We start from the raw sequence: 25,320 nt of genomic DNA on the forward strand, positions 1-25,320 counted from the left end.
TGATCCAGGGGCTGTAGGAGCCTGAGAGGACAGCTAAAGGAAAGCACCCCTCCTTTCCTCCTGCTTATGAGTTTCCATGGCACTGTGTACTTTGTAGCAAAAGACTCTCCTCTTGCTGTGACCTTTATGCTAATAAAGGCGTTGAGGTCAGCTTTAGAACTGGGGTCAATGCGTTAATAACCACAATGGTTATGGGTTCCTCCGTCATCTTTTCAGCCTTGAAAAAAAAGGCAAAAAAAAAGAAACTGACACAAATACTTACCCACTCATGAGCACTCTCTCCCAACAATGTGTGAAGCTGTTGCGTTTGTTGCACTTGTGGTTCAACTGAAGTGCGTGTGTGGGGCGCCGGCTTAAAATGCTGACGTGCCCATTTGGCATAATTAAAGCAACCCACCAGTTTCTATGAAAATTCTAAACTAATGTTTAATTTGCCTCCCGCTTGAAAGCAGGCCTTTGTTATTGCCGTAGCAATTAACTTTGCGCGGAGGCCACAGCATTTCCTGGGATTGTTGTCATTTGCATATGGCAAATCAGGAGCAGAATCAGGCTCTTTGTGTTCACGCACACACCCCTCTAAAACCATTATTTAACAAACGCCTCAGTTAGTGGCCTAGCAACAGTGGCTGGTGATGTCCCAAAGTGTACCCAACCCTTTATAACCATTCCGTATGCACCGATCCTGCTCATTTAAAGAGCCACAAAGATGCCACATACTGGTACAACACTGCCTGAAGTCTTAGGATAGAAATCTGGTGTCAGCAGCTCAAACCATCAAGCGAACTGCTTTTTTTCCTTCAATCAGCTTTATAAAGAGTGCAAGCGACTCTGGTGTAATAGTAACCACAATCCTGCTAAGACAATGCTTTCACTGTCACTGCACATGGTTGATAAATATTTGCCAGAAAAGGCATGTGCACATGTAGGGGCATGCTCTGAACGTACTGTGCTTCAACAGAAGAGCCATGGCCTTCTCGCTCGTTCTCACAGTATGTTGTACAGAACAGGTGTGTGTGTGTGCATGCTGTTTATGGTTCACACTCCTGTGAGAGAGGAAGTAGAGAGACCAGGTCAGCACCTGCTGTAGTCACGTTTCCTCTTACACATCAATTTTAATTGCATTGCGACGTACCATCACCTCATGTACGCTGTCCTGCTACACCTTCATACACGTACGCTTTTAGAAAGCACTGCCATTGCGCACACACACACACACACACACACACACAACAAGGGCTTGAAATTCCAACTTAAGTGCTTAAATCGAGCACTTTTTAAACCTCTCCATGTCTATCTCTCCCCTCTGTGCTATGGCTCCTGATCTATATTTCAAAGAAAGAGGAAAGGAATGCTGTAATGAGTTCCCCATCTTCCTCACAGCAGTGAAAGACCTGCTCTGTGGAATTAATTCCAAATGGCATGTGGGAGAGCTCTCTGGGGGAAGCTCTCTGTATTTCAACGTGGGGTGTGTGCTGCATGTGTGTGTCCGCCCCGAATTTAGAGCCTTACATTTCGGGGGCTTTTTCAATTGAATGTGACTAGAATGTAATCATAAAGTGTTTGCTGATTTATCCCGGGACATCGCATCTTCAAATATCATCCGAAAAGACGCTTCTTCCTTGTCAGTGTGGGTTGATTACATATGACATATGGCAGTTAATTGAAACTGTATTTTCTGCAGCATTCTTTTGGCTTTTTTAGTTAATTGAACATAATTGAACAGACTGAAATGTTGATATGACAGACCTTTTGCGATTGTGTGAATGTGACAGTGCTGAAGTTCAAGTTCTTTATTTATTATACAGAATGTGAGAATTATAGACCCAAAAATATATTTAATATAAGTGAATCTCTAGATGGTTCATGATGTTTGCGAAGTTGGCATCTTTATTTATAAGGTCTATAACCTTCATGAGGTGGTACACAACTGGAGTTGGTGCAACCTCAGGATGGGTAGAGAAAGAGAGGTAGTGAAGAGGAATTTGCGTAGTTGCTGTTCATAATATTAACAAGCACAAATTGATAATGTGTTTGATCAGATGTACTGGAACACAGGTTATGATATGTGTTATGTGTAGGCCTCGCTAAAACGATACGCATTTAATCTGCGCTTAAACTGGAAAAGTCAGGAAGACTATTTCAAAGTTTAGGAGCTAAATGTAGGAGTGCTCTAGTGGACTTTGCTTTTCTAGGAACTACTGGAAGTCCAGAATTTTGAGATCTCAAAGAGCATGACAATTTGTAGCAGGCTAGAAGACTGGATAGATACATGGGAGCCAAAACATTTAGGGCTTTGTAAGTAAGTAGCAATAGTTTGTAGTTGATTCAAAACTTAACAGGTCGCTAGTGTAGGGATGATAAGATTGGGGTTATATAGTCATATTTTCTCGACCTTGTGAGAACTGTGGCTGCTGCATTCTGGACTAACTGTAGCTTGTTTATTAATGATGCATAACAACTACCTAGTAATGCATTACAATAGTCCAGTCTGGAGGTCATGAATGCATGGATGAGCTTCTCTGCACCAGATATAGACAACATGCTTCTTAGCTTAGCAGTATTTCGAAGGTGGATAAAAATAACTCCCAGGTCTTTTACTGTTGAATTGATAGTTACAGTACATCCTTTTAAATGCAAGTTGAATTGCTGGTGCTTCTGTGTACTGTTTTTAGGCCGATAAGCAAAATCTCTGTCCTATCAGAATTTAATAATAAAAAGTTGTCATTGAATCTTTTAATTCTTTAACATACACAGTTAACCTAGCCAATTGAGAAGTTTGATCTGGTTTTGATGAGATATACAGCTGGGTATCTTCAGCATAACAGTGGAAGCTAATCCCATTCCTTCTAATAATATTTGATAAAGGGAAGCATGTATATTTTGAAAAGTAGGGTCTGATTAACTGAACCTTGTGGCACCCCATAATTCACTTGCATTAGCCTGGATAGTTCTGTATTTAAATCTACAAAATGGTAACAGTCAGACAGGTAGGAATTAAACAAACTTTATGCCTGTCCCTGAATGCCTATGTCATTTTGGAAGCTCTCCAGGAGAAAGTTATGATCTATATTGTCGAATGCAGCACTAAGATCTAGTAAAACTAACAAATAGATGTAGCCTTGGTCTGAAGCTAAAAACAGGTTATTTGTGAGTTTAACTAGTGTAGTTTTTGTGTTATGATGGGGCCTAAAACTTAACTGAAATTCTTTAAAGATATTGTTTTGTTGTAAGAGGGAACATAACAGGATAGACATGATCTTATTAAAATCTAATATCTTAGACATAACTGGAAGGTTTAAAATGGGTCTGTAATTTGATATTTCATTTGGATCCAAATGAGTTTTGTTAATAACTGCCAACTTAATGGGTTTAGGGACGTAACCTAAAGATAGTGAGGTGCTAATAATATGGAAGAAAATAAGAAGAAATATCTAACAGACATGTTGATTTTGCTTTAGTGATAAGATCATTCAGCCTTTCCTGACCTATACTCCAAAAGCATTGTAATTGTAATTGTGGAGCCATAGATGAGACTGGATCAAGAGATTCTGAGGTTGGACCTCCACGATTGTGTTTCTGATACTTTAAATTTTTTCAGTGAAAAAATGCATTAAATCTTCACTACTAGACTGTGCTGAAATACGCATTTCAGATACCTGTTGTTAATAAAGCCACTGTACTAAAAAGGAACCTGGGATTGTTCGGTTGTTTTCTATGAGTTTGCTCATGTACTCAGCCCTTGTAGCGTTTAGCGCCTGTCTGTAGCTGAGCATTCTGTCTTTGTACCAATTCCAAAAACCTCTAATTTAGTTTTTCTGTATTTTCTCCCCAGATTACAGGTTGCTCTCTTAAGGGCATGAGTATGACTATTATACCATGGTGCAGGTGTTTTTTTCTTTAACCTTTTTTAATCAGATTTCGTCAAGATCATTAGCATTTAGGGGTTTAGTAAGATGTTGATACAGATCAGGCAGGTTACTAATGTTTCTGTTTTTGCTGATCGTAACAAAAGTCTCACCAAGTCTATAACACAGCTACTATGCTCTACCGGTAGTGTGTACAATATGAGGTAATGGTCTGTGTATCATCACTCTGAGGTAAAATATCAAAATTAGTGACGTCTGCTCCATGGGATATTAAGTCTAGTGTGTGATTAAAACAATGAGTCGGTCTAGTGATGTTTTGTTTAACCCTAAGGGAGTTTAGTAAGTCCACAAAACAGTCCTAGGTCATCATTTGCATCATCTACGTGAATTAAAAAATTTCCTACAAGCAGCACTTTATCAAAATTTACCAAGCGGTCTGAAAGAAAATGAGGAATCTCTTGAAGAAAATCAACGTAGGGCCCTGGGGGTTTGTACACAGTAGCCAGAGCAAGAGATAGTAGGGGTTTTCTAAGAATGTCTGAAAGTACAACATTAAGAACAAGCACTTCAAATTATTTAAACTTGAATCCTAATCTCTGATTAACATTAAGAAGGGCACTCTAAATAGTTGCTACACCACCCCCACGAACGGTCTAAAAGGGTTAATGCTTATCTGCATATCCTGACGGTACCTGTATAGACTTATTTAGACCAATGTAATCCTTTGGTTTAATCCAGGTTTTGGTGAGACAGAGTGCATCGAGATTATTATCTGTAATGATCTTGTTTACAATAAGTGCTTTGGGTGCAATGATCTAATGTTTAGAAGTCCAAACTTGAGAACCTTTTTGTGTTTGCTCATTTGACCTTTTCCTGTTTTAACTGTAATTGGATTATTTCTGGAACTTGTAGTGTATTTATTCTATGATCTTACTAAATAGGGAATAGACATGCCAATTCTGCTGGGGTGAAGGGCATCAGGGTGGAAAAACCTAGGACGTTTCCAGAAAGCATTTCAATTATCAAAAAAGGTGGTTTGTGTTCTCGACACCATGACTATAGCCATTTAGTCCTGACACTATGATCCTCGTCGTGGGCGATGTTGCGTATGGCCTAACCAAAATCCTGAAGTCCCTCCTCATGATCTCCTGGTGTCATTCAATCCAGCATAAACAGCCCCAAAGTTTTTGTTCAGGATTGCGGGTACCTGCGCAGCAATGCCGAGAGCACGAGCACCAGGAAAACAGTGAGTGTGTACCTTACGGAGACGGACGAAGCGGTTCTGAGTCGAGATCTTGAAGGCCGGTGGCTCTGGAGGGGGAGACGCCCTTGACGGAGAAACACACAGAGTCGAGGTGGTGGGAGTATTAGACTCCACCCGTAAATTTACCTACGACGAATTATCGTCCTCCCAGGATGATTCCAGTGCAGCTTCAGCTATCTTAGCCAGGCCTGCTTCACATGTGGGTCGCGGATCTGCTTCTCCACTGCCTCCAGCTTCAACTCTACTGTGTGCAACTCGAACGAGTCCTCACCTGTGCTCAAAGGAAGACACACAACCGACATAGTGCTTATAAAAGAGTTAGCGTATGGCTGTCTTTAGTATTCTTGTATACATACAATGCAAAGGAAGAACGAAAGCCAAAATTAAATGTATTTTTAACAGAATATTAACATTTCTCTCAGATCATTTGGTACATTACTTAAATAAAGTCTCTGGGCAGCTAAAATTAGACTATAATTAAGCTTAGCTTTGTTCGCTCTTTTAATACGTGTGGGTTCCGCCATATTAAGAAACATCAACATCGTGTCATCATCATCTCAAACTCTGAGCTGCCATAAGATTTCTGTCTATATCATTTTAATGGAATTCGAGGTCTTTTTTCTGCAATTACTTGTTTTCCATTCTGATTCTGATTCACAAGTTTGTCCATGTGAACGAATGTGTGCTTATGCTGTACAAATCTACATGTGAGGCAGCAGAAGAATGTCGTGCTGTAACGTGAAAGACGTGTGTGGTTTTTCTAGGTTATGTCCTTTCCTTACATGACTACATACACATACTCAGGTTTTACAGCTCAGTAAAGAGGGGGGTGTTGGGGTTCGAAGGTGTAGAAAGATTTCTAATGGAAGAGCAGTTTGAAAGTAAAGAGGAAACGACCAGAGGAAGGTGGGAGAGTTCATGAGTATCTGGAGGACACGGAAATAGGAGCCATGTTTTTTTTTGGGGAGAGGGAAAGGTTTGGAAGCATAAACAACGAAGAAGTCTTGGCTGGCATGAGAAGATAGTGGTTTGAGTAGGGAGGAAAGGGGCATAGAGGCGTGTGGGAGGGTGGGGGGGGGTGGTAAAGGGATTTGATTTCCTCTAAGGGACCATGCAAGGTAATCAGTCTGACTTATTATATCACTGAGAGGGAGCTGCTCTCTCTGCTGATTGATAGCTGTGTAAATGATAGCTTCTATGATTATGATTAGGTTTAAGCTGCTCAATTAAAAAAAAAGCAGACGTCTGAGGGAGTGGGTAGAATGTGTTGTGTGGGTGGAGAGGTGGGGTGTATATGTTTTGGGAGGTACTTCTAGTACATTAAACTCTTTTTTTTCCAGTGATAAGACTCTTGGCCTGTAATATAAGGTCTCTTGCAGCGTGTTTAGGAGAGTGTTTAAGGCTGAAGTATGCCAGCTGCTGGCTACTGCCTCTTTTAATTTATAACCCAGGGAATGGGTTTATTGCTGGATCTACAGACATTGCCTTCAGAGAATGTGATGTTTAAAAGAATATAAAGAGGAGAGGGGGTAAAGAGAGAGAGAGAGAGAGAGAGAGAGAGAGAGAGAGAGAGAGAGAGAGAGAGAGAGCGACGTTGGATCTGTGAATGCTCCTGTTCTCTGCCTGGCTTCTGTGACTAAGCTGGTCCACAGCTGGCGAGGGAGAGAGAGAGAGACAGAGCAGGAGGGAGCAAGGGAGGGGTGAAGAGATGGAGGGAGGTAGAGGGGCAGAGAGGAGATGCAGCTGTGCTCTTGGCACCCCTTTCCTGCCCTCAGGAGGGAGTATGACCATCTCATTTCCTGTGTTGGGGCCAGTTTGCTCTCTTTCTTACTGCCCCTTCTTTTAAGCTTCTGTCTCTCTCTCTCTCTCTCTCTCTCTCTCTCTCTCTCTCTCTCCTCTCTCTCTCTCTCTCTCTCTCTCTCTCTCTCTCTCACTCTCTCTATCTCTCTCTCTCTCTCTCTCTCTCTCTCTCTCTCTCTCTCACTCACTCTCTTTCTCGCTCTCCCTTTTGGCTTATGTAATTTTGGAGGTCAGAGACAAGCTTCAGCAGCATAGCAAACACTGTATAGCCCTTTCTGTCTCCACCTCCTTTTACCCCTTTATCTCCCCTCATCCTCCTTTCTGTTCCTCACAGCCATGTCTCACTCTCACTCATGCACTACAGGCTCCCCTTACTCTTTCTGCTTTTTTTGTTCTCTCTCTCTCTCTCTCTCTCTCTCTCTCTCTCTCTCTCTCTCTCTCTCTCTCTCTCTCTCTCTCTCTCTCTCTCTCTCGCTGTTTGTCTGTCCTGTACTTTCTTTAAAACAATTCTGTACGCTTCAGACACCATCGTTCTTCAGAGCACCTTACTGCTCTCACTCTTGATCAGCTTAAATACTGAAAGGAATTAGATCCAACAGCGTTCAACAGAACTGATTGTCTGGATTTAAAGGGACAGAATTGACATGTACACCGCTGCAAGCAGTGATAATGAAATAAATGTAATCGCTGTTAATTCGAATTATGCTAAGATGTAGGTCATTCATTTTCATTTTCATTTCCTCTTAAGCCCATTAACTTCATTTTCGCCTATAATACAAAGCTTGTCTCTTACTTTCACACTTGGCATGTGTGTGTGTGTGTGGTGTTCAGGCCTGTCCTGTCTGGAGGTTTGGTGTGTGGAAACAGCATGTCTCACCACTTCTGAAAATCCCACTGGACATTTCACCAAGAACCAACTTGCACCAGGAACTGTCACAAGAATTTTCTTAGATTCTCTGTCATGTGTATGTATCATGTGTGTTTCTGTATGACTGTGGCATGTGGGAGCGTCTAGACGTGCTCCCAATACTATAGAGGAAAGACGACGGAAGGATGGGAGTGAACAGGACAGATAAATGATGTTTCCATTATAAGAACCTTTTTGGGAAAGTTTTCAGGAAGTTTATTTTTTTCAGGTCTGAATATTCAGGTCTGGTTTTAGTCTGTGGGGGTGAAGTTCCAGGAACCTTTTCAGTTACTGAGTATTTTTTTTTTGTTTTCTGCAGAATAATAACTATTAGAATTGATTTTGCACTATTGAATGTTGCTGATTTGTTGTAAGCTTCACAGAATCACAGACCAAACTGCCACTTTCCACAGCCTTCAATTACTAAAGCTTGTTTTATATCAGAGGCATGTTGCCATGACGCTTTTCTATTGACACAAACCAGTGGTCAAAAATGTCCCAGGAGTGCATTTGGTACAATTCTTAATGTCATGGCACTCATTGTGTAAAGAACAAAAAGTTCTTGACTCACGGAATAGTGCTTTGTGTGCATGTGACAGCTGCTGTAAGGAGTGAGAAAGCATTCATTCATTCATTCATTCATTCATTCATTCATTCATTCATTCATTCATTCAATCAATCCAGAAAGCAATTTTTTTCTTGTGCAGGATCATGGTGTACCCATACCATTGGACATGTGGTAGGAAAACACCAGGGCACATGCATATTTACATGTTAGGGCAATTTAGCATAGCCATTCCATCTACTTGCATGTTTTGGAAGGTGGGAGAAAACTACTCACATAAAAAAAATCAGTATCTTGAGATAATGATCGCATCCAGGAAACCCTGGAGAAGTGACAACTTTACTCACCCACCCAGGTACAATAATGTACCAACATATCCAGGCAGCAAAGTACATCAATAAAGAACGGACTCTAACTTCCTCACCATATAGTGAAATTTTGATGTTTCATTTTTTTCTGTTACTTTAGATATGTTTACAGTTCCTCAGTGTGGGAGAAACGCAGAACACAAACTTTTTTTAATATTGTTTTGGGTAGAACTTTTCAGTTCCCCTAAAGGTTTCGGTTCATTGCTCTGTCCTGATGTCATAGATACTGATTCAGGGCTGAAATCACCCACATAGCTTTCACAAAGGTACTTCTTGCATGTGGAACAATTGTAATTGAATTACTTACTGATGGAATGAATCATTTAACAAAGGATTCTTGAGCCAAAAAATGACTGAGTATAAAGACAGAAAAGGGGAAAGTGAAAAGGCGAAACAGCTGCTCTGTACATATGCTTCGTTTGTTTCTCAGTCATCGCATTCTTCGCTTGTCTGTTTGATGACTCGTTGTATGCTGACATTTGTTTGACAAAGCTGTGGAGATGACAAAGATTCACACATCAAACTATTGATCATATGACTTGGTTGGGGCTTTTTTTTTTTTTTTTTTTTTTTTGTGTGAAATATGCCCATGTTTTTCATTTCCTCTTTACTGACCTTGAGTGTGTTCTGACAAATAATTCATTAACTGTCTGTTTAGTTCTTATTTCAGGAAAGAACCAGTGGTGTTGTAAATACTGCACGACTTTCATGTTAGACAATGTGTAGTGTTGTGTGTAATTGTGGACATAGTTACAGTTGCACTTGATCTCTGTCCAGGTGATGTGACATCTATTCCAGGAAGCCAGTTACAACAACAGATACTTGTAGCATGTCTCTTTGTGTGTGTGTGTGTGTGTGTGTGTGTGTGTGTGTGTGTGTGTGTGTGTGTGTGTGTGTGTGTGTGTGTGAGAGAGAGAGAGATTCCTTCCCAGCTGGGCTTTGTCATTGCCTGCTCATTCAGTCCCTTACCCTTCCCTCAGGCCATAAACACATATTCAGAGCTATTGCATTCCCCTCTCACATCAAATCACGTATCGAAGGATATTAGAATACACAGATGCATAGCCTTCATCTTTCTTTTTACTGTTTTTATGCTTTTACTTCCCCAAGAGTGTGTGTGTGTGTGTGTGTGTGTGTGTGTGTGTGTGTGTGTGTGTGTGAGAGAGAGAGAGAGAGAGAGAGAGAGAGAGAGAGAGAGAGAGAGAGAGAGAGAGAAAGAGAGAGAGAGAGGGAGGGAGGGTGTGTCTGCTGCAGGACACCTGTGCAACCAACCACCATGTCTGCTGTAAACACCATGGATTTGTATAAGAAAGTGTGTGTTACTGTTTTAAAAACTATAAAGCTGTATTTATACATTTAGAATAATATTTTGGTGCTGTAACATAAATTATTTGCATTATTTATTGTAAGTGTGTTGGGGGTATTTGTGGAATGCAGGGAAAAGTGGCCAGGTGCATTTGGTTTTATCCCCTGTGCAGATGTGCAGTTGCATTGTTTGTGCCCACATTAATACATCACTCTAATATTTCGCTTCATATTTCTCTCTTTTTCTTTCTCTCCCCCTTCTCTGACATCTGCACACAGTCATGATAATGTATCTCTAGCTTCACTGAATCTGACCCTGTATCTGCAGTTACACACTACCACACTTCATTAGCACGCTGCACCTTCTCTCCAGTTCTGACTGTTTATTAGGAATGTCTATTTCTTGCAAAATTGCATCCGATTCATGTTTGCCCAAAAGGTTTTGCATTCATATGTAATGAAACATTAATGAGCATTTACACCCATATACAGAATGAAGGTTAGGAGTAGCAGTGTACCAGGCATTCATATTATAAACATCACAAATTTTATTATTAAGGTTTATGTTTTACTTACTAACAGTAAGCTAGATTTTATTAAAGAGTTTAATTCTTTTTCAACATTTATTGAGGCTGAATCCCATATTAATATTCAATATAGAGTGGGGGAAATAATTATTTGATCCCCTGCTGATTTTGTGAGTTTACCCCCTTACAAAGAAATTAACAGTCTAGATTTTTTTTCTGGTAGGTTTATTTTACACAGAGAGAGACAGAATATAAAAAAATCCATGAAAAAATTTAAGAAAGGTTAAAATTTAATTTGTATTTGATCGAGTGGAATAAGTATATGATCCCATACCAGCCAGCAAGAATTCTGACACTCACACACCCATATTAGTCATGTCCCTTTAGGAAAGTTCTCCTAATATCAACTCGTTATGTATATGAAAGACACCCATCACAGAATCAACCTCTTCCATTCAAACCTCTTCACCACAATGGAAAAAACTCAAGAGCTGTCAAAGGAGGTCAGGGACAAGATTGTAAACCTGCACAAGGCTGGAATGGGCTACAAGACCATCAGCAAAAAGCTTGGTGAGAAAGAGACCACTTGGTGTGATAATTAGAAAATAGAAGAAATATGATAACTCACAAAATCAGCAGTGGATCAAATAATTATTTCTCCCACTGTATATATATCTTGTATAAGGTAATGCTGCTAAATTGAATATAATTTGTGACTTTTTTTATCACAACATTTCATGATTGTAATGAGCCATTTCAACAATATAGTTCAAAATATTTAGGAGACTTCGATTAAATAATGTTAAAGCAAGTAATGCTAGAATGTACGTTCATATACATTCACCATTGACATTTATTCTGTCGGCGTTAGTGCTTACTGTATCATTAGTTCTGACTGAGCTGCCAGTTCCATCTTGCTCTCGCAGTGTGTCAATTTCTAGCTGATGTCTCCACAGCACCTCCAGCACCAACCGAATCAATATTTTGTTTCACACCATCACCATATTTCATTATTCTTTTTCCTATTATATTGTTTTCAGCATATTTTTTCACCTTGAATGACAACAGCAGCAAGATTAAGGTTGCCAATTTTTTCTTAATGGAGGCAAAGTGAAAGAGGGGCAGAATTATGCCCTATTGGTGGGCATGGAGGAAAAAATGTCGAGCCATTGTTTTGGAGAGGTGATTAAGTACGCCTGTAGCTTTGAACGGCTGCAGGGTGCATATGCAGTGCTAAATTAATCACCTGTCATTTTGACTGATTATTAATGAAGAAGTCCGTTTCCATTCACGGCAGCGCACGGGAGAAGAGCGCAGGACTGTGTGGTTATTTCCAATGCATGAGCAGCGGGGGGGAGGAATGATAATGCTCGGGAGCTGAGCGTGTTTGCTGTGTGCATATTCTCTGCACTGTTAAAAGCCGGTCATGGGGAGCAGCAGGCTTTAATTGTGTTTGTCTTGGTCCAGGAACTCGGACTGCAGCGATTTTGTGTCTTTGGTTGCCGGTGGCCAGTTGTTAGTGCTGTTGAATGAAAAAAGAAATTCCACAGAGTGTTTTTATAGATATGCACTATGTATAGTACAGATGTTGGTCCACCTGCACATGTAACTCAAGCACATGACTCTGGTTTATGACTAAAATCTTTTTTTTTTTTGGTTGTTAGCACTATACTTCATCTTGTCCACTGTTGTGTGCTCCACTTATATTTTTGGTGACAATTTATAGATCTACCTTTGTTGTGATTACTCACATCTTCCTTTGAACACAGAAGCAGCCTTGGGCTGCATGGCACACAACACAATCTGATTAAACCTTTACAGAACATACAGGGGGTGTGGGTTTTAAAAGCCAGAAGGATATAGATGAGCTATAAGGCTATGGGGGAGGAAGGACTTGAATAAGCAAGAGAGAAAAGGAGAGATAAAGTGAGAGAGGTTGTTTAAGATGCCAAGGGGGGAGTAAGGTATGTGTGTGACCAGGGGTGAACAGTGCTATAGATTTATCAGCTGTAGAAAGAGCACCTCCATTCTCAATCTCTGATGCAGAAACAGGGAAAACTGAAGGCTGGGGATATTGAATGGCTCATATTGCTTTGCCGCGGGTGGGGGTGGTGGTGGTGGTGGTGTTGGGACGGTGGGGGGGTTCTTTCTCAGAGCCCTGTGCTGCCCTCATCAGTGTTGCCTTTCACATGGCTCTCTAGTGTCTGCAGCTTTAGCACATCCACAGCATCTTAGACACACACACACACACACACACACACACACACACACACACACACACACACACAAGGGCCCTCCAGACCTGAGCTGAGCCCTGAGCTTTATACCAGCACTGGGCAGCAGCTCTATAAATCACACTGTATTGAGTAATTCACTTATTATACACTATATTCTCTTCATTTTCTTTACTTGTTTATTCTGCTGCTGCTACACACACATAATTACTTGGGAAAGAAATCTTTTAGGTGCCATGCTGAACCATTTCCTGTTCTTATTTTCTTTAACAATGTCAGTTATGACACATATGACTGTTGTTCGCTTGTAATGTAGACATACAGTGAGGAAAATAAGTATTTGAACACCCTGCTATTTTGCAAGTTCTCCCACTTAGAAATCATGGAGGGGTCTGAAATTGTCATCGTAGGTGCATGTCCACTGTGAGAGACATAATCTAAAAAAAAAAAATCCAGAAATCACAATATATGATTTTTTAACTGTTTATTTGTATGATACAGCTGCAAATAAGTATTTGAACACCTGAGAAAGTCAATGTTAATATTTGGTACAGTAGCCTTTGTTTGCAATTACAGAGGTCAAAGGTTTCCTGTAGTTTTTTACCAGGTTTGCACACACTACAGGAGGGATTTTGGCCCACTCCTCCACACAGATCTTCTCTAGATCAGTCAGGTTTCAGGCCTGTCGCTAAGAAACACGGAGTTTAAGCTCCCTCCAAAGATTCTCTATTGGGTTTAGGTCTGGAGACTGGCTAGGCCACGCCAGAACCTTGATATGCTTCTTACAGAGCCACTCGTTGGTTATCCTGGCTGTGTGCTTCGGGTCATTGTCATGTTGGAAGACCCAGCCTCGACCCATCTTCAATGCTCTAACTGAGGGAAGGAGGTTGTTCCCCAATATCTCGCAATACATGGCCCCGGTCATCCTCTCCTTAATACAGTGCAGTCGCCCTGTCCCATGTGCAGAAAACACCCCCAAAGCATGATGCTACCACCCCCATGCTTCACAGTAGGGATGGTGTTCTTGGGATGGTACTCATCATTCTTCTTCCTCCAAACACGTTTAGTGGAATTATGACCCAAAAGTTCTATTTTGGTCTCATCTGACCACATGAATTTCTCCCATGACCCCTCTGGATCATCCAAATGGTCATTGGCAAACTTAAGACGTGCCTGGACATGTGCTGGTTTAAGCAGGGGAACCTTCCGTGCCATGCATGATTTCAAACCATGACGTCTTAGTGTATTACCAACAGTAACCTTGGAAACGGTGGTCCCAGCTCTTTTCAGGTCATTGACCAGCTCCTCCCGTGTAGTTCTTGGCTGATTTCTCACCTTCCTTAGGATCATTGAGACCCCACGATGTGAGATCTTGCATTGAGCCCCAGTCCGAGGGCGATTGACAGTCATGTTTAGCTTCTTCCATTTTCTAATGATTGCTCCAACAGTGGACCTTTTTTCACCAAGCTGCTTGGCAATTTCCCCGTACCCCTTAACAGCCTTGTGGAGGTGTACAATTTTGTCTCTAGTGTCTTTGGAGAGCTCTTTGGTCTTGGCCATGTTAGTAGTTGGATTCTTACTGATTGTATGGGGTGGACAGGTGTCTATATGCAGCTAACGACCTCAAACAGGTGCATCTAATTTAGAATAATAAATGTAGTGGAGGTGGACATTTTAAAGGCAGACTAACAGGTCTTTGAGGGTCAGAATTCTAGCTGATAGACAGGTGTTCAAATACTTATTTGCAGCTGTATCATACAAATAAATAGTTTAAAAATCATATATTGTGATTTCTGGATTTTTTTTTTTAGATTATGTCTCTCACAGTGGACATGCACCTACGATGACAATTTCAGACCCCTCCATGATTTCTAAGTGGGAGAACTTGCAAAATAGCAGGGTGTTCAAATACTTATTTTCCTCACTGTATATCCTAGGTCATAGACAATATTGCTGGATGAGAATATTGCCAGCAGGAGTTTCAAGCAGATTTCTTACACAAACAACATCTTTTTAAATAAAACTATGATGTTGTTTTACTGACATAACATTAGACAGGATAAAAAGCTAGTTTTTAAAAGCCCATCTTTTTAAAAGATATTTATGCAACTACGGGAGCAGTGAGGCACCTGCTAAACAAGCTACTGTATATGATTTAGCTAACCAAATTTCAAATGACCTAACAGTTTAGGTTATTTAATATATAACTAAGCTAACTCCACTTAACTCACTAACATTAACCACTAGCTTACTCAGACACTCGTTAGCTAACTTGTTAGCTAGCATTAACTGGTAAATGTTATTTTGGTTATTGTGGCTAGCTTTAAACAACCTTTAGCCCCAGTTAGATGTTCATTTGTGCTGGTGGAGAATAAAAATTTTGTCTTAATTTCTGTCCAGACTGTGGGGTTGTGAGTGACAGAGGGTTTTTTTCTATCTGTGGATCTTTCATGATGCAGAGAGCACTTGACGCGACCCACATATTTGCAAAGTCTTTTTGAGAAGGTGATGGAGCAAGGGAGCAGGGGAAACAGAGAAGCTGTTGGTGTGTGTGTGTGTGTGTGTGTGTGTGTGTGTGTGTGTGTGTGTGTGTGTGTGTGTGTGTGTGTGTGTGTGTGTGTGTGTGTGTGTGTGTGTGTTGGGATCATGGATGACAAAGCCCCCTGGAGACTCCCTGGCAGACGGGCGCCACAGTGAAGAGAGAGGAGGGTCATACTGCCAGGACACTGTTTCTTCTCTGTCTCTGTCTCTGTCTCTGTCTTTCTCTCTTTTTTAATATATATGTTCGTAGCAACGTGGTTCAGCCTGACGTCAGCACAGAAGCCTCTCAGCGCCAGACTTCACTCACAGATAAACCTCTAAGGCCATTAATGTAGCGCCAGTGTAGCGGCCTGCTCGCAGGACGATTGTGCTATGGTTAAAGCCAGATCTGTTATGACAGCCATCTGTGCTCGGAAATCCTGGTAGTATGTGTAATGCTGGTGGAACAGAAAAACACATGGCCTTAGTGCTGCATGCTAGTGTAGTAGAAGAGTGAGGTGAGACAGACGGAAAGACAGCATGCAGCTTTAAAGCAAGACAGATAGCAAAGAAAGATAAGCAGCACTGGGTAAGAGGCAGACACAGTTTCTGTCTGTCTGTCTGTCTGTCTGTCTGTCTGTCTGTCTGTCTGTCTGTCTGTCTGTCTGTCTGATGGCCTGACCCTCTTTCTCTCTCTTCCTCTTTCAGTGCTTTCTGCACTTTTCAGCCTTTCTGTAATCTATCTATCTATCTATCTATCTATCTATCTATCTATCTATCTATCTATCTATCTATCTATCTATCTATCTATCTATCTATCTATCTATCTATCTATCTATCTATCTATCTATCTATCTTATCTGTTTGCCTGTCTGTCTCTCTTTCTCTCTCTCTCGCTCACTCTCACTTCTTCTCTCTCTCTCTCTCTCTCTCTCTCTCTCTCTCTCTCTCTCTCTCTCTCTCTCTCTCTCTCTCTCTCTCACGCTCTCTCTCTCTCGCACTTTCGTTCTCTCTGGGGTGTGGGGCAGTATGGTGGTAGTGTAATGTTGGAAATGAGCTGGATTATGGATAAAGCTGGAGTGATTGTGCGGGGGAATAATGAGGAGCAGAGGAAGAGGTGATTACAGTGCAGAGACGGCTTGCCTGCCTCTCTTTGTTTGGTTAGCAAGGCTAATGTACGCCTGTGTGATCTATGGGCTGAGCATGGCCTTGTGCCTCTCTGACGTATCCTTTTCCCGACTGACACACAAAAGCAGCAATGAGAGATGAGGATGAAGGTTAGAGTGTGGGCGTGTGCAAACATATGGCTTTTGTGTTTGAATATTTACAGAATCCACAGTATTCAGCACAGTGTGACAACTCAGGGCTGCGGTTGAATCCATCAGATCATTTAACATCTCCAGGGAAATGTAATAACACTGCAATTAATCAGATATAGTCAATGATATAGTATATATAAAGCACTGTATAGTGTATAGTCACCCTCTTAGTGAAGAGGTCACCATTCCCTCTCTCACTCTATCTTTCCCTCTTTCACTGTCCTGGGAATGCTAATGACAGAAGGGAAGGAGCTGAGAAAGTGACAGCATCGTCAGCGTTTTCCTCTGCGTTCGGTGCACACACAGAGGAAGATGCTCTCGAGACCTTGAAATGAAAGCGCGTGCCCACAATGGGAGGATATCCGAGCTCCTTTACAAAAGTTTGCGGGGTGTGCTTTGCAGAGACAGCCCGTCTCTTGCATTCAGATAAATTTAAATAGCTTTTATCAGGAGGACTCAGTGGACAAGCCCTTAGCTCTCGCTGTGGGATAAGCTGACTTAAGCTGTCTCTGTGTCCTTCCCTTTCACATCACCCTTACTCTGTTTTTGTCCTCCTTTTTCCTTCCACCATCTGTCTGTCATTCTTGCTTTCCATTTTTTAGTCCTACTGTCCCTCGATCTGTTTTACTTTCTCTCTCTCTGTCTCTTTTTCTCTCTTACTCACTCTCTCACTCTCTGTATAGTTTGGGCATCACCTTGCTCACATTGTTTATTAAAAAGGCACACAGGCAGCTTTGGCCTTAGCTCGCCCAGCCATGATGCCATAAATATTAAACATGATCTCAGGAGAGAGAGAGAGAGAGAGAGAGAGAGAGAGAGAGAGAGAGAGAGAGAGAGAGAGAGAGAGAGATAGAGAAAGAGAGAGAGAGAGAGAGAGAGAGAGAGAGAGAGAGAGAGAGAGAGAGAGAGAGAGAGAGAGAGAAATGGGTCTGCTGATAAATTTGAGACAGAAATACAGTATTCATAGATGGAGTAGAAGTACAGATGGACAGAGACTGACTGTCTATCTATCTATCTATCTATCTATCTATCTATCTATCTATCTATCTATCTATCTATCTATCTATCTATCTATCTATCTATCTATCTATCTATCTATCTATCTATCTATCTATCTATCTATCCATCAATCATCTATCTATCTATCTATCTATCTATCTATCTATCTATCTATCTATCTATCTATCTATCTATCTATCTATCTATCTATCTATCTATCTATCTGCTAGTGTAGTAGAGAATGTGTAAAAAGAGGAGTGAGTCAGGTAAAGATGCAGGTGAGCATACAAACCTGTCCTGCACTTCAACCTATTTTGGTGTGGACATCATCTCTCCAAGACTCTCGCACGCTATGATTTATACTGTAGGCCTCTTTACGTACATCATGAAGACATTTAACATTATCTAAATCAGTAAAGCATAAATGAAAGAATGGATGTCACATTTGTAGATGAAAGGCTCTAAGGGCTGTACAAGAGGAAATGAGTGGAAAAAATCATGTGTCCGCATGGTACGCCATCAAGCGATGAGTATTCCGTAGCTGTCCGTACTGAAGGTCAACAGTGATGGATGCATCCTGACATGCCCACAGAGCATGATGTCAGAGCTCCAAATAGCAATTGTGTTTGTGGAGATGGATGCGCTAAATGTAATAATAGACTTTCTTAAAAAAAATTAAAAAACCTGTTGTAAAGAATTACTGTGTAGGAATTATGGAGATTGTTATGTCCTCTGTTGGTGGAAGTCCTTGCGTTTCCTGTGACATCACACTGTCTAAGTGGTATCATTTCAAGGGAAGAATGATGAAGAAAATGCAGTAAAAACGTTGCTTCTTTTTCAATCTTTAACTGCCACTTTTAATTAACCAGTTTTTACTGTAGCCACAGATTCCTTTTTTGAGGTGACTGAAGTAGAAGTCTTCTCCTATTGTAGCCCCATCCTTTTAAGGTTGCATCTGAGATGCTTTTCTTTTCAGCATGTTTGTAAAAAGTGGTTATTTGAGTTACTTTGCATTACTTTCAGCCCAAACCAGGATGGTTGTTGCATGTGCCTTTACACCTTTCTGTGTAAACTCTGCTGGCTGAGGAAATCCCAGGAGATCAGAAGATTCTAAAATACTCAAACCGTCAGTCTGATGCCAATCTACCATACCATGGCAATATTCGCAGAGATGATAGTTTCCCTATTATGATGGGCAGATTGCAGGTCTGCCACAGGATTGACTGATTGACAGAAATCAAATTTGTTTAATTCAGTTCAGTATATAAGGAGAACAGTCTATTTTATGAGCATTGTCAAATTACCATTTTATTTTCGAATTTTTCACCTGTCATTACATTTGCTTTAAGCAGCAAAGCCAATATACAGTCCCACATATGACAACCACTGAGATATAAAAGCTGCAGGTAGAATATTTTTGCTCTTGTTAAAGCCGGAAGCCAGTGCTCATGTAAATAATGTGTGAATCAGCACTGAGATAAACAGTGCTTTTGCTTTACAGGAGACCAGCTAAAAGTTTGAAAGAATGTCCTCGGAATTGTTCTCTTTTGCTTCGGCACAGTTCAGCGATGTGGTTTCGCTTCAGCTGTGTTGTAGTCTGCATATAGTGCTTTTTGCCCTGAACACATTTGTGAAAGGCAAAATGTAGAGTAGTGGAGGATTTGGTAAGATTTCCTTGTGCAAGGGGGTTTTTGTAAAGTAACAGGTGTGTTTGTGTGTGTGTGTGTGTGTGTGTGTGTGTGTGTGTGTGTGTGTGTGTGTGTGTGTGTGTGTGTGTATGTGAGAACCCAAGCTAAATTACACAATCATTAAACTACGATGTGTGTATATTGCAAAATCATATTCAGCCATTTGATTCTAGGAACCGTCTTAGACTGATTAAACGATTTATGCTTTCGCCGATTTATTTTAGATTTATGAGTTTATAAATTGGCTGCTTTGTGGATAGAACAATACAAAGGTGCAAAGAAATGTCTTATGATTTTAGAATAATTTTTAGCAAAAAAAATTTATTATAGCCCAGCTATTGTTAACACACAGTGAGCCGTAGCTGTAGTTATTACTCATACCACCATCAGTATAGCACAAGGTAAATGTATTTTAAAAAGTCGAAGATACATAATATTCTCCAGTGCATGTCCCGTGTGTAGAAGTGAATATGTGACTAATCATTTCTGCATTTTGGGCAAAGGCCCTGAGGGAGATAATGCTGTGCAGATGTGTGTGTGTGTGTGTGTGTGTGTGTGTGTGTGTGTGTGTGTGTGTGTGTGTGTGTGTGTGTGTGTGTGTGTGTGTGTGTTCACACTCACCAGAAGCTCGGCATTAGCAGCTGCTGGCCTGTTTTGCATATTTGCGATGGCAAGAGATGGAGCGAAAGAGGGAGAAGATGGAAGGGAAAGCCACACTTTTGCATATGTGATGGCAGTAAGCCCTGGACCATTTCATACAGCCAGACTGTGTGTTTGTCCTTTGCTGGTGCTGGGCAACTGCAATTGGGTGACAAACTCCATGTCCAAGCCTTTACTTCTCCTTTAAGAACAGTATGTTCCTCCACTGTCCTCTTCACAATGAGTCCGACTGTAGTCCTAAGCACACACTCGTCCTGTATATTTTATGTGCTGTATATCTGCTGAGAGATAGGAGTGATTGATGGATTCCCAGCTGTTCCTTGTGGCACAGAGGCTCACGCCTTCCCGAGAGCCGTCTCTCCTCCCAGCACGATGCCCTGGAGAGAGCGCATACAGCTGGGTGGAACAATTCACCCAGGTTTAGAAACACACGTGGTCCTGACAGGTTTTACGGAAATCACATTTGCCCAGCTTCCTAGCTCATGTCATTTCCATCAAAAACATTAGACTTATGTAAATGAACTGCTCCCAACATTTATTATTATTGTGTGTATATACATGTTAAGTGAAGTCTTGTGTTTCCTAGGTAACAGATTGTGGTTTTAGGTTTTGTCGCATCAGTTCCCCATTAGCAGGTTGCAGCGACAGAAAATTGATACAGCCTCCTGGTCGTCGGTCCTGCTTCCATAGTTTCTTTGCGCTAAAGTGCACCACAATGCTCTTCTCCTCAAGGATGCCCAAAAGCGATATCTATATGCAATTTTCATTTGCTACAAACAGTAATGAGCCAGTGTTTTTATACTTCTACAGACAGAGTAAGCATTAGCAGTAGTGCTACATTATGCATTCATATCCCATGAACCATAGTAGAGAAAGAGTGTGCTTTATTTATTGACGAGTATTTTTGTCTGATATTGAGCTAAAATTGACATTTCCCCTACCTGAAAATGGGAAATGGATTCATTAACATGGAAAACTGTTCCTGTGGCGAAATGTTAAAATTTTTACTATATAAAATGTATACACCTTACATGTTTTTAAAAATAAAATATGCTACCCCATACCTCAATCACATTGTGTTTTGATGTTTTAATATTTTTAATTCTGATTACCTTTAAAAAGAGAAAATTTGTAAATGAAAAGTCAACAATGGATTGATTGCCTGAAAGCACCTGCTGTGTATTGATTACATTTGCATAATGAAAAAAATCATAAAATATGTTGATGCCTGACATTATTCATAGATTCTAATGTGATGTTTCCCTGCAGAAAACCTAGGCAAGTTTAGAATATTCAAATAAACCTTTTGTATATTAGGTAATTTAAATATATTTACATTTATGTGGTGTCATCTGATGGGTTTCACAACATACAACATATATGATTATTATATAGTATACGATATGATGATTCAAAAGCCATTTCAGATTTTCATCCACATTTATGTTGGAAATTGTATTTTAGACAAGAATGAAAAGCAACGTTTACTTTAGCCAAAGGTTATGTTTTGGTGTTGAATTATCTAAAGTGACTGAAAGTAAATTATCAGATATTAATCCTACTGCGAATAGGTCAAAAATATACAAAATTAAATTCCTGCAGAGAAATTCATTCTCTCGATGTTGTGCGTTTGCAAATTCACCACTGATGATTTTGCCTGGAAAGTGTAAACTGTCGCTAATGAAATAAGGCTTGATAAAGTGTTTGGCTGTTCACTGCTCTCTGTGTCCTCTACTGACCTTCTGCTGCTGTGTGTTTGTGTCTGTTCCAGAGCTCCAGAGATCATCCTTGGCCTGCCCTTCTGTGAGGCTATAGACATGTGGTCCTTGGGTTGCGTCATCGCTGAGCTCTTTCTGGGCTGGCCGCTTTACCCTGGCGCGTCTGAGTACGATCAAGTAAGACTATTATCAGGCCTTAATCCTGCAGAGTAATGGCACATGGGTGCTTAATGGTTGGTAAAGATAAAAAAGAAAAGACTTAGTGTAGTTGAATGAGTGTTTGCTTTTCACTTAGCCAGTAGTAAAGTTTGCTTACTTTGTCATAAGGAGTTTTAAAGCAAGACTCCTTGCCTTTTTTTTTGGTATTCTTAGTTTTTGTTTTTTTTTGCTTGTTTTTCAAAACTGTGCATTTATTTATCAAAATCTTTGGCTAGATATATACATAAATTTTCTTGATAAAAAATTTTTTTTTTCACTATTCAGAGGATAACATAAAGACAGTGTCACATCAAGCAAAAAAAAAAAGGATACCTGCTATTTGTCCTGAAAAAAACAAAACAAAAGATATAATTCAAGTTTATTGATCAAGTTTTTTACAGCAACTATATACATGAACATGGGAAGGTATTTTAATTTAAGTCCTCAAAAGTATTACCTTACAGACATTTATTGTTTCATGGAAAGTCTGGGTAAAATGTTCAATATACAGTACTCAGTCCCTTTACTCCATATTGAAAAAAATTATTCCAAGCAAACATTTTTTATATAATACGAATACAAAAATAATAAACATTTCTGGACATTCCTTTGTAATATGCTTCCAATCAGAGTAGGAATGCACATGTCATATTTCATGTATGTGTGTCGCCAAAAGGGATTTTCGGTCCTCCATTATTTTGAGAAATACTATATTAAAATACAGTAAGCTTTCATGTGTTGCATGTAATGCTTGTGCGTTTTAAAGTATGTAAAAAAGTGAAAGAAAGTGAAGGCAACATACATCATTATGAACTAAATAGATTATATCAGGAAACATAGATTTCAGGGATATATGGCATGATGTGATTGGGCCAAGTGGGCAGAGCTTATGCACTCTTAAACTTTTCACATCATGGGGTTTGATATTTTTATTAATACGTTGTATGAGAAGACGTGGTGTAAATGCAATGTATTCCAAATGTATTCTACACAAATATTAGTCTTTTTTAAAGCCTTTTATTCGAAACACAACACGTTCCTCTGTTTCTTTGTAGAGCTTTTGGACACACAGGTTGTTATTTGAAAATGCATTAATACATTATGCATTAGAAATGTTTATGAGCGGGTGAGAAATGGCATTTCCTGTTTGGCATCTGGTGTCGAGTATGGCCCTGCAGCGAGGTCTCTCTCTCTTTTTCTCTCTCTCTCTCTTTCTGCAAATGGCTATAAAAAAATACATCCCTCAATTAGTGTTTGCGCTCCAGGGAGAGAAAACAAAACAAACCTCTGGCTATGTTGCTGTTCTCAGAGCTATCCTAAAGTGCAGCGTGTTTGTGTCTGTATGTGTGCACGCTCTTGGGCTTTCAGACCTCACTGTAATGCTGGACAGATGCCACAACCTGGCCAATTAGTCTAGTTCCTGAATGCTAGTGTGGGGTCTTCTCTTAAAACATAAACCAAAAAAATTGGCTGTTTCAATAAGGCCTAGGGCCAACATTCTAGCTCAAAGCAAATTAAAACAGCCATAAACGAGCTCTGGAGCTCACTTTGAATTGCCTCCTGCCATTTTAGAACACAGCCTCTTTTCTTTGCTCTAGGAGGCAACTTTGGCCACTTTGACATACCTGTGCTATGTGATATTTGTCTAGACTTTGGGTGGCTTAGCCTATGACTAACTATCTCAGGTTGAGTAAACACTCAAGCTAAGCACCACTGCTTATTTTAAATGTAGCACAAATGACTGGTTAAATATCATTTGGTTTAGGCATGCTCATAAAAAAGACAGGGAATCTTCCACATTTGATTAAAAAAATAGAAAATAAAGCTTTTATATTCCCTAGGTTACAAACCTACAGTGTGATCAAGGTTTCAAGAGTAAATGTGAGTTGAGGCTCAGGAAAAGCGACACTGATTGGTGGGGAAAACGGCGAACACGATAGAGATGATTATTGCAGGCTGCTGTTTCGCATTTAGACCACTTTCAGGTGTACGGACGTCGTTCTGCGTAATTGCAGCTCTCAGGCTGTTTATAAAAAAGACATTGGGAAAGGAATAAACCCGATGGTGATCACATTCTTTCAGAGGCTGTTTATTCAACGTGTAATGCTGTTACTCTGCAGATATAGTGTAAAAGTTGATTCCAAGAGAGGAAGGCATGTGAACTTTACTAGTACAGATTTTGTCAAATGATGAGTAGAGGTTGTATGTGCTTTGAGTATGCTTTATGGCATGTTTAAATGCTTGTATTATTCTATTTTTTCTAGATTCGGTACATTTCTCAAACACAGGGGCTGCCGGCAGAGTATCTGTTGAGTGCAGGAACCAAAACTACCAGGTTCTTCAACAGAGACCCAGACTCCACCTATCCATTGTGGAGATTAAAGGTATGGTCATATGCACAGCCCCACACATGTACACCTGCATATTCAAAGAGATCCTTTTAATATCAGACATTTAAATACAAGCACATAGCAAAAAAGAACCTGATGTGGTCAATAATTAAAGTAAAAATAAAATTTTTAGCCAGACAGTGATCTCACTAAATCTCACTAAAACCCCTAAATCATGTATAGGTCACATGACCATAAAAACCTGAGGTGACTATATAGGCCAAATAGCAAATTTCAAGCTGCTGTGTATTTTGTGCAGAACATGACAATAACAATATACTATATACAATATACAATAGATATACTGTACAGAAGGGGTGCGAATCTTAATTTTACAGGATATTTGTTAGAATTTCAATTCGGCAATGATTCCATATTTGATAATACACCGAAAATCAGCTATGACACGTTTTTATTTATCCATTTTTTTTACACAACACTTTTCTGTACTCAATTTGCAATCAATTTCTAATCAATTATTATTAATTCTAATTTAATTAGGACTGTTAACTCAATTAATATAAATTGTTGCACAGACTTAAATGACCTGATAACCTTCATATACAGTGAAACCTCGATACTCGCGACCTTGACACTTGCGACCTCGATAGTTCCTTGAAAGAGACTTTTTATTTGGAACCGGACTAAGAGTAACTCGCGAAAACTCTGATAGTTCTGAAGCTGTGAGTGGCACGAAAGTTCGGAGTAACATTTCAAAACAGAGTTTGTACTAATAAAATACATATACATTTTTGAAAATCTATTTTATTGTTGTTTTATACATTTAAAGTAAAAGTAAAAAAATTCACAATTTTTGTTGAGGTTACAGTACAGTACATGTGCAATTCCCCTTGAAAAAAGAACCATCAAAAGGAGAGCGTCAAAACATTTTTGTTACTTGCAAGGGGTCATGGAACGTAAACCCCACGCATATTGAGGTTGCACTGTAGTTTTTACCTGTGCTTTACCCAAAAACATCAGTTACCAGTTAA

At 40.0% G+C, this 25,320-nt stretch overlaps 2 protein-coding genes across 5 annotated transcripts in view; one reads left to right on the forward strand and one right to left on the reverse strand.

Moving 5' to 3' along the window:
* The window catches only part of LOC310731884 (uncharacterized protein), a 421,718-nt gene that overhangs the window by 248,465 nt on the left and 147,933 nt on the right, over positions 1–25,320 (reverse strand). The gene's annotated exons all lie outside the window — the stretch shown is intronic.
* hipk2 (homeodomain interacting protein kinase 2) overlaps positions 1–25,320 on the forward strand; it is a 92,622-nt gene that overhangs the window by 43,241 nt on the left and 24,061 nt on the right. For all 4 annotated transcript variants that reach the window (XM_083551884.1, XM_083551883.1, XM_083551882.1 and 1 more), the window contains exons 3-4: positions 21,794–21,917; positions 24,203–24,322. In XM_083551884.1, the coding sequence (XP_083408010.1) occupies positions 21,794–21,917; positions 24,203–24,322 (244 nt within the window). The remainder of the gene's footprint in view (positions 1–21,793; positions 21,918–24,202; positions 24,323–25,320) is intronic.

This window comes from Silurus aristotelis (assembly GCF_946808225.1).
Source record: "Silurus aristotelis genome assembly, chromosome: 10".
Lineage (NCBI taxonomy): Eukaryota > Metazoa > Chordata > Actinopteri > Siluriformes > Siluridae > Silurus > Silurus aristotelis.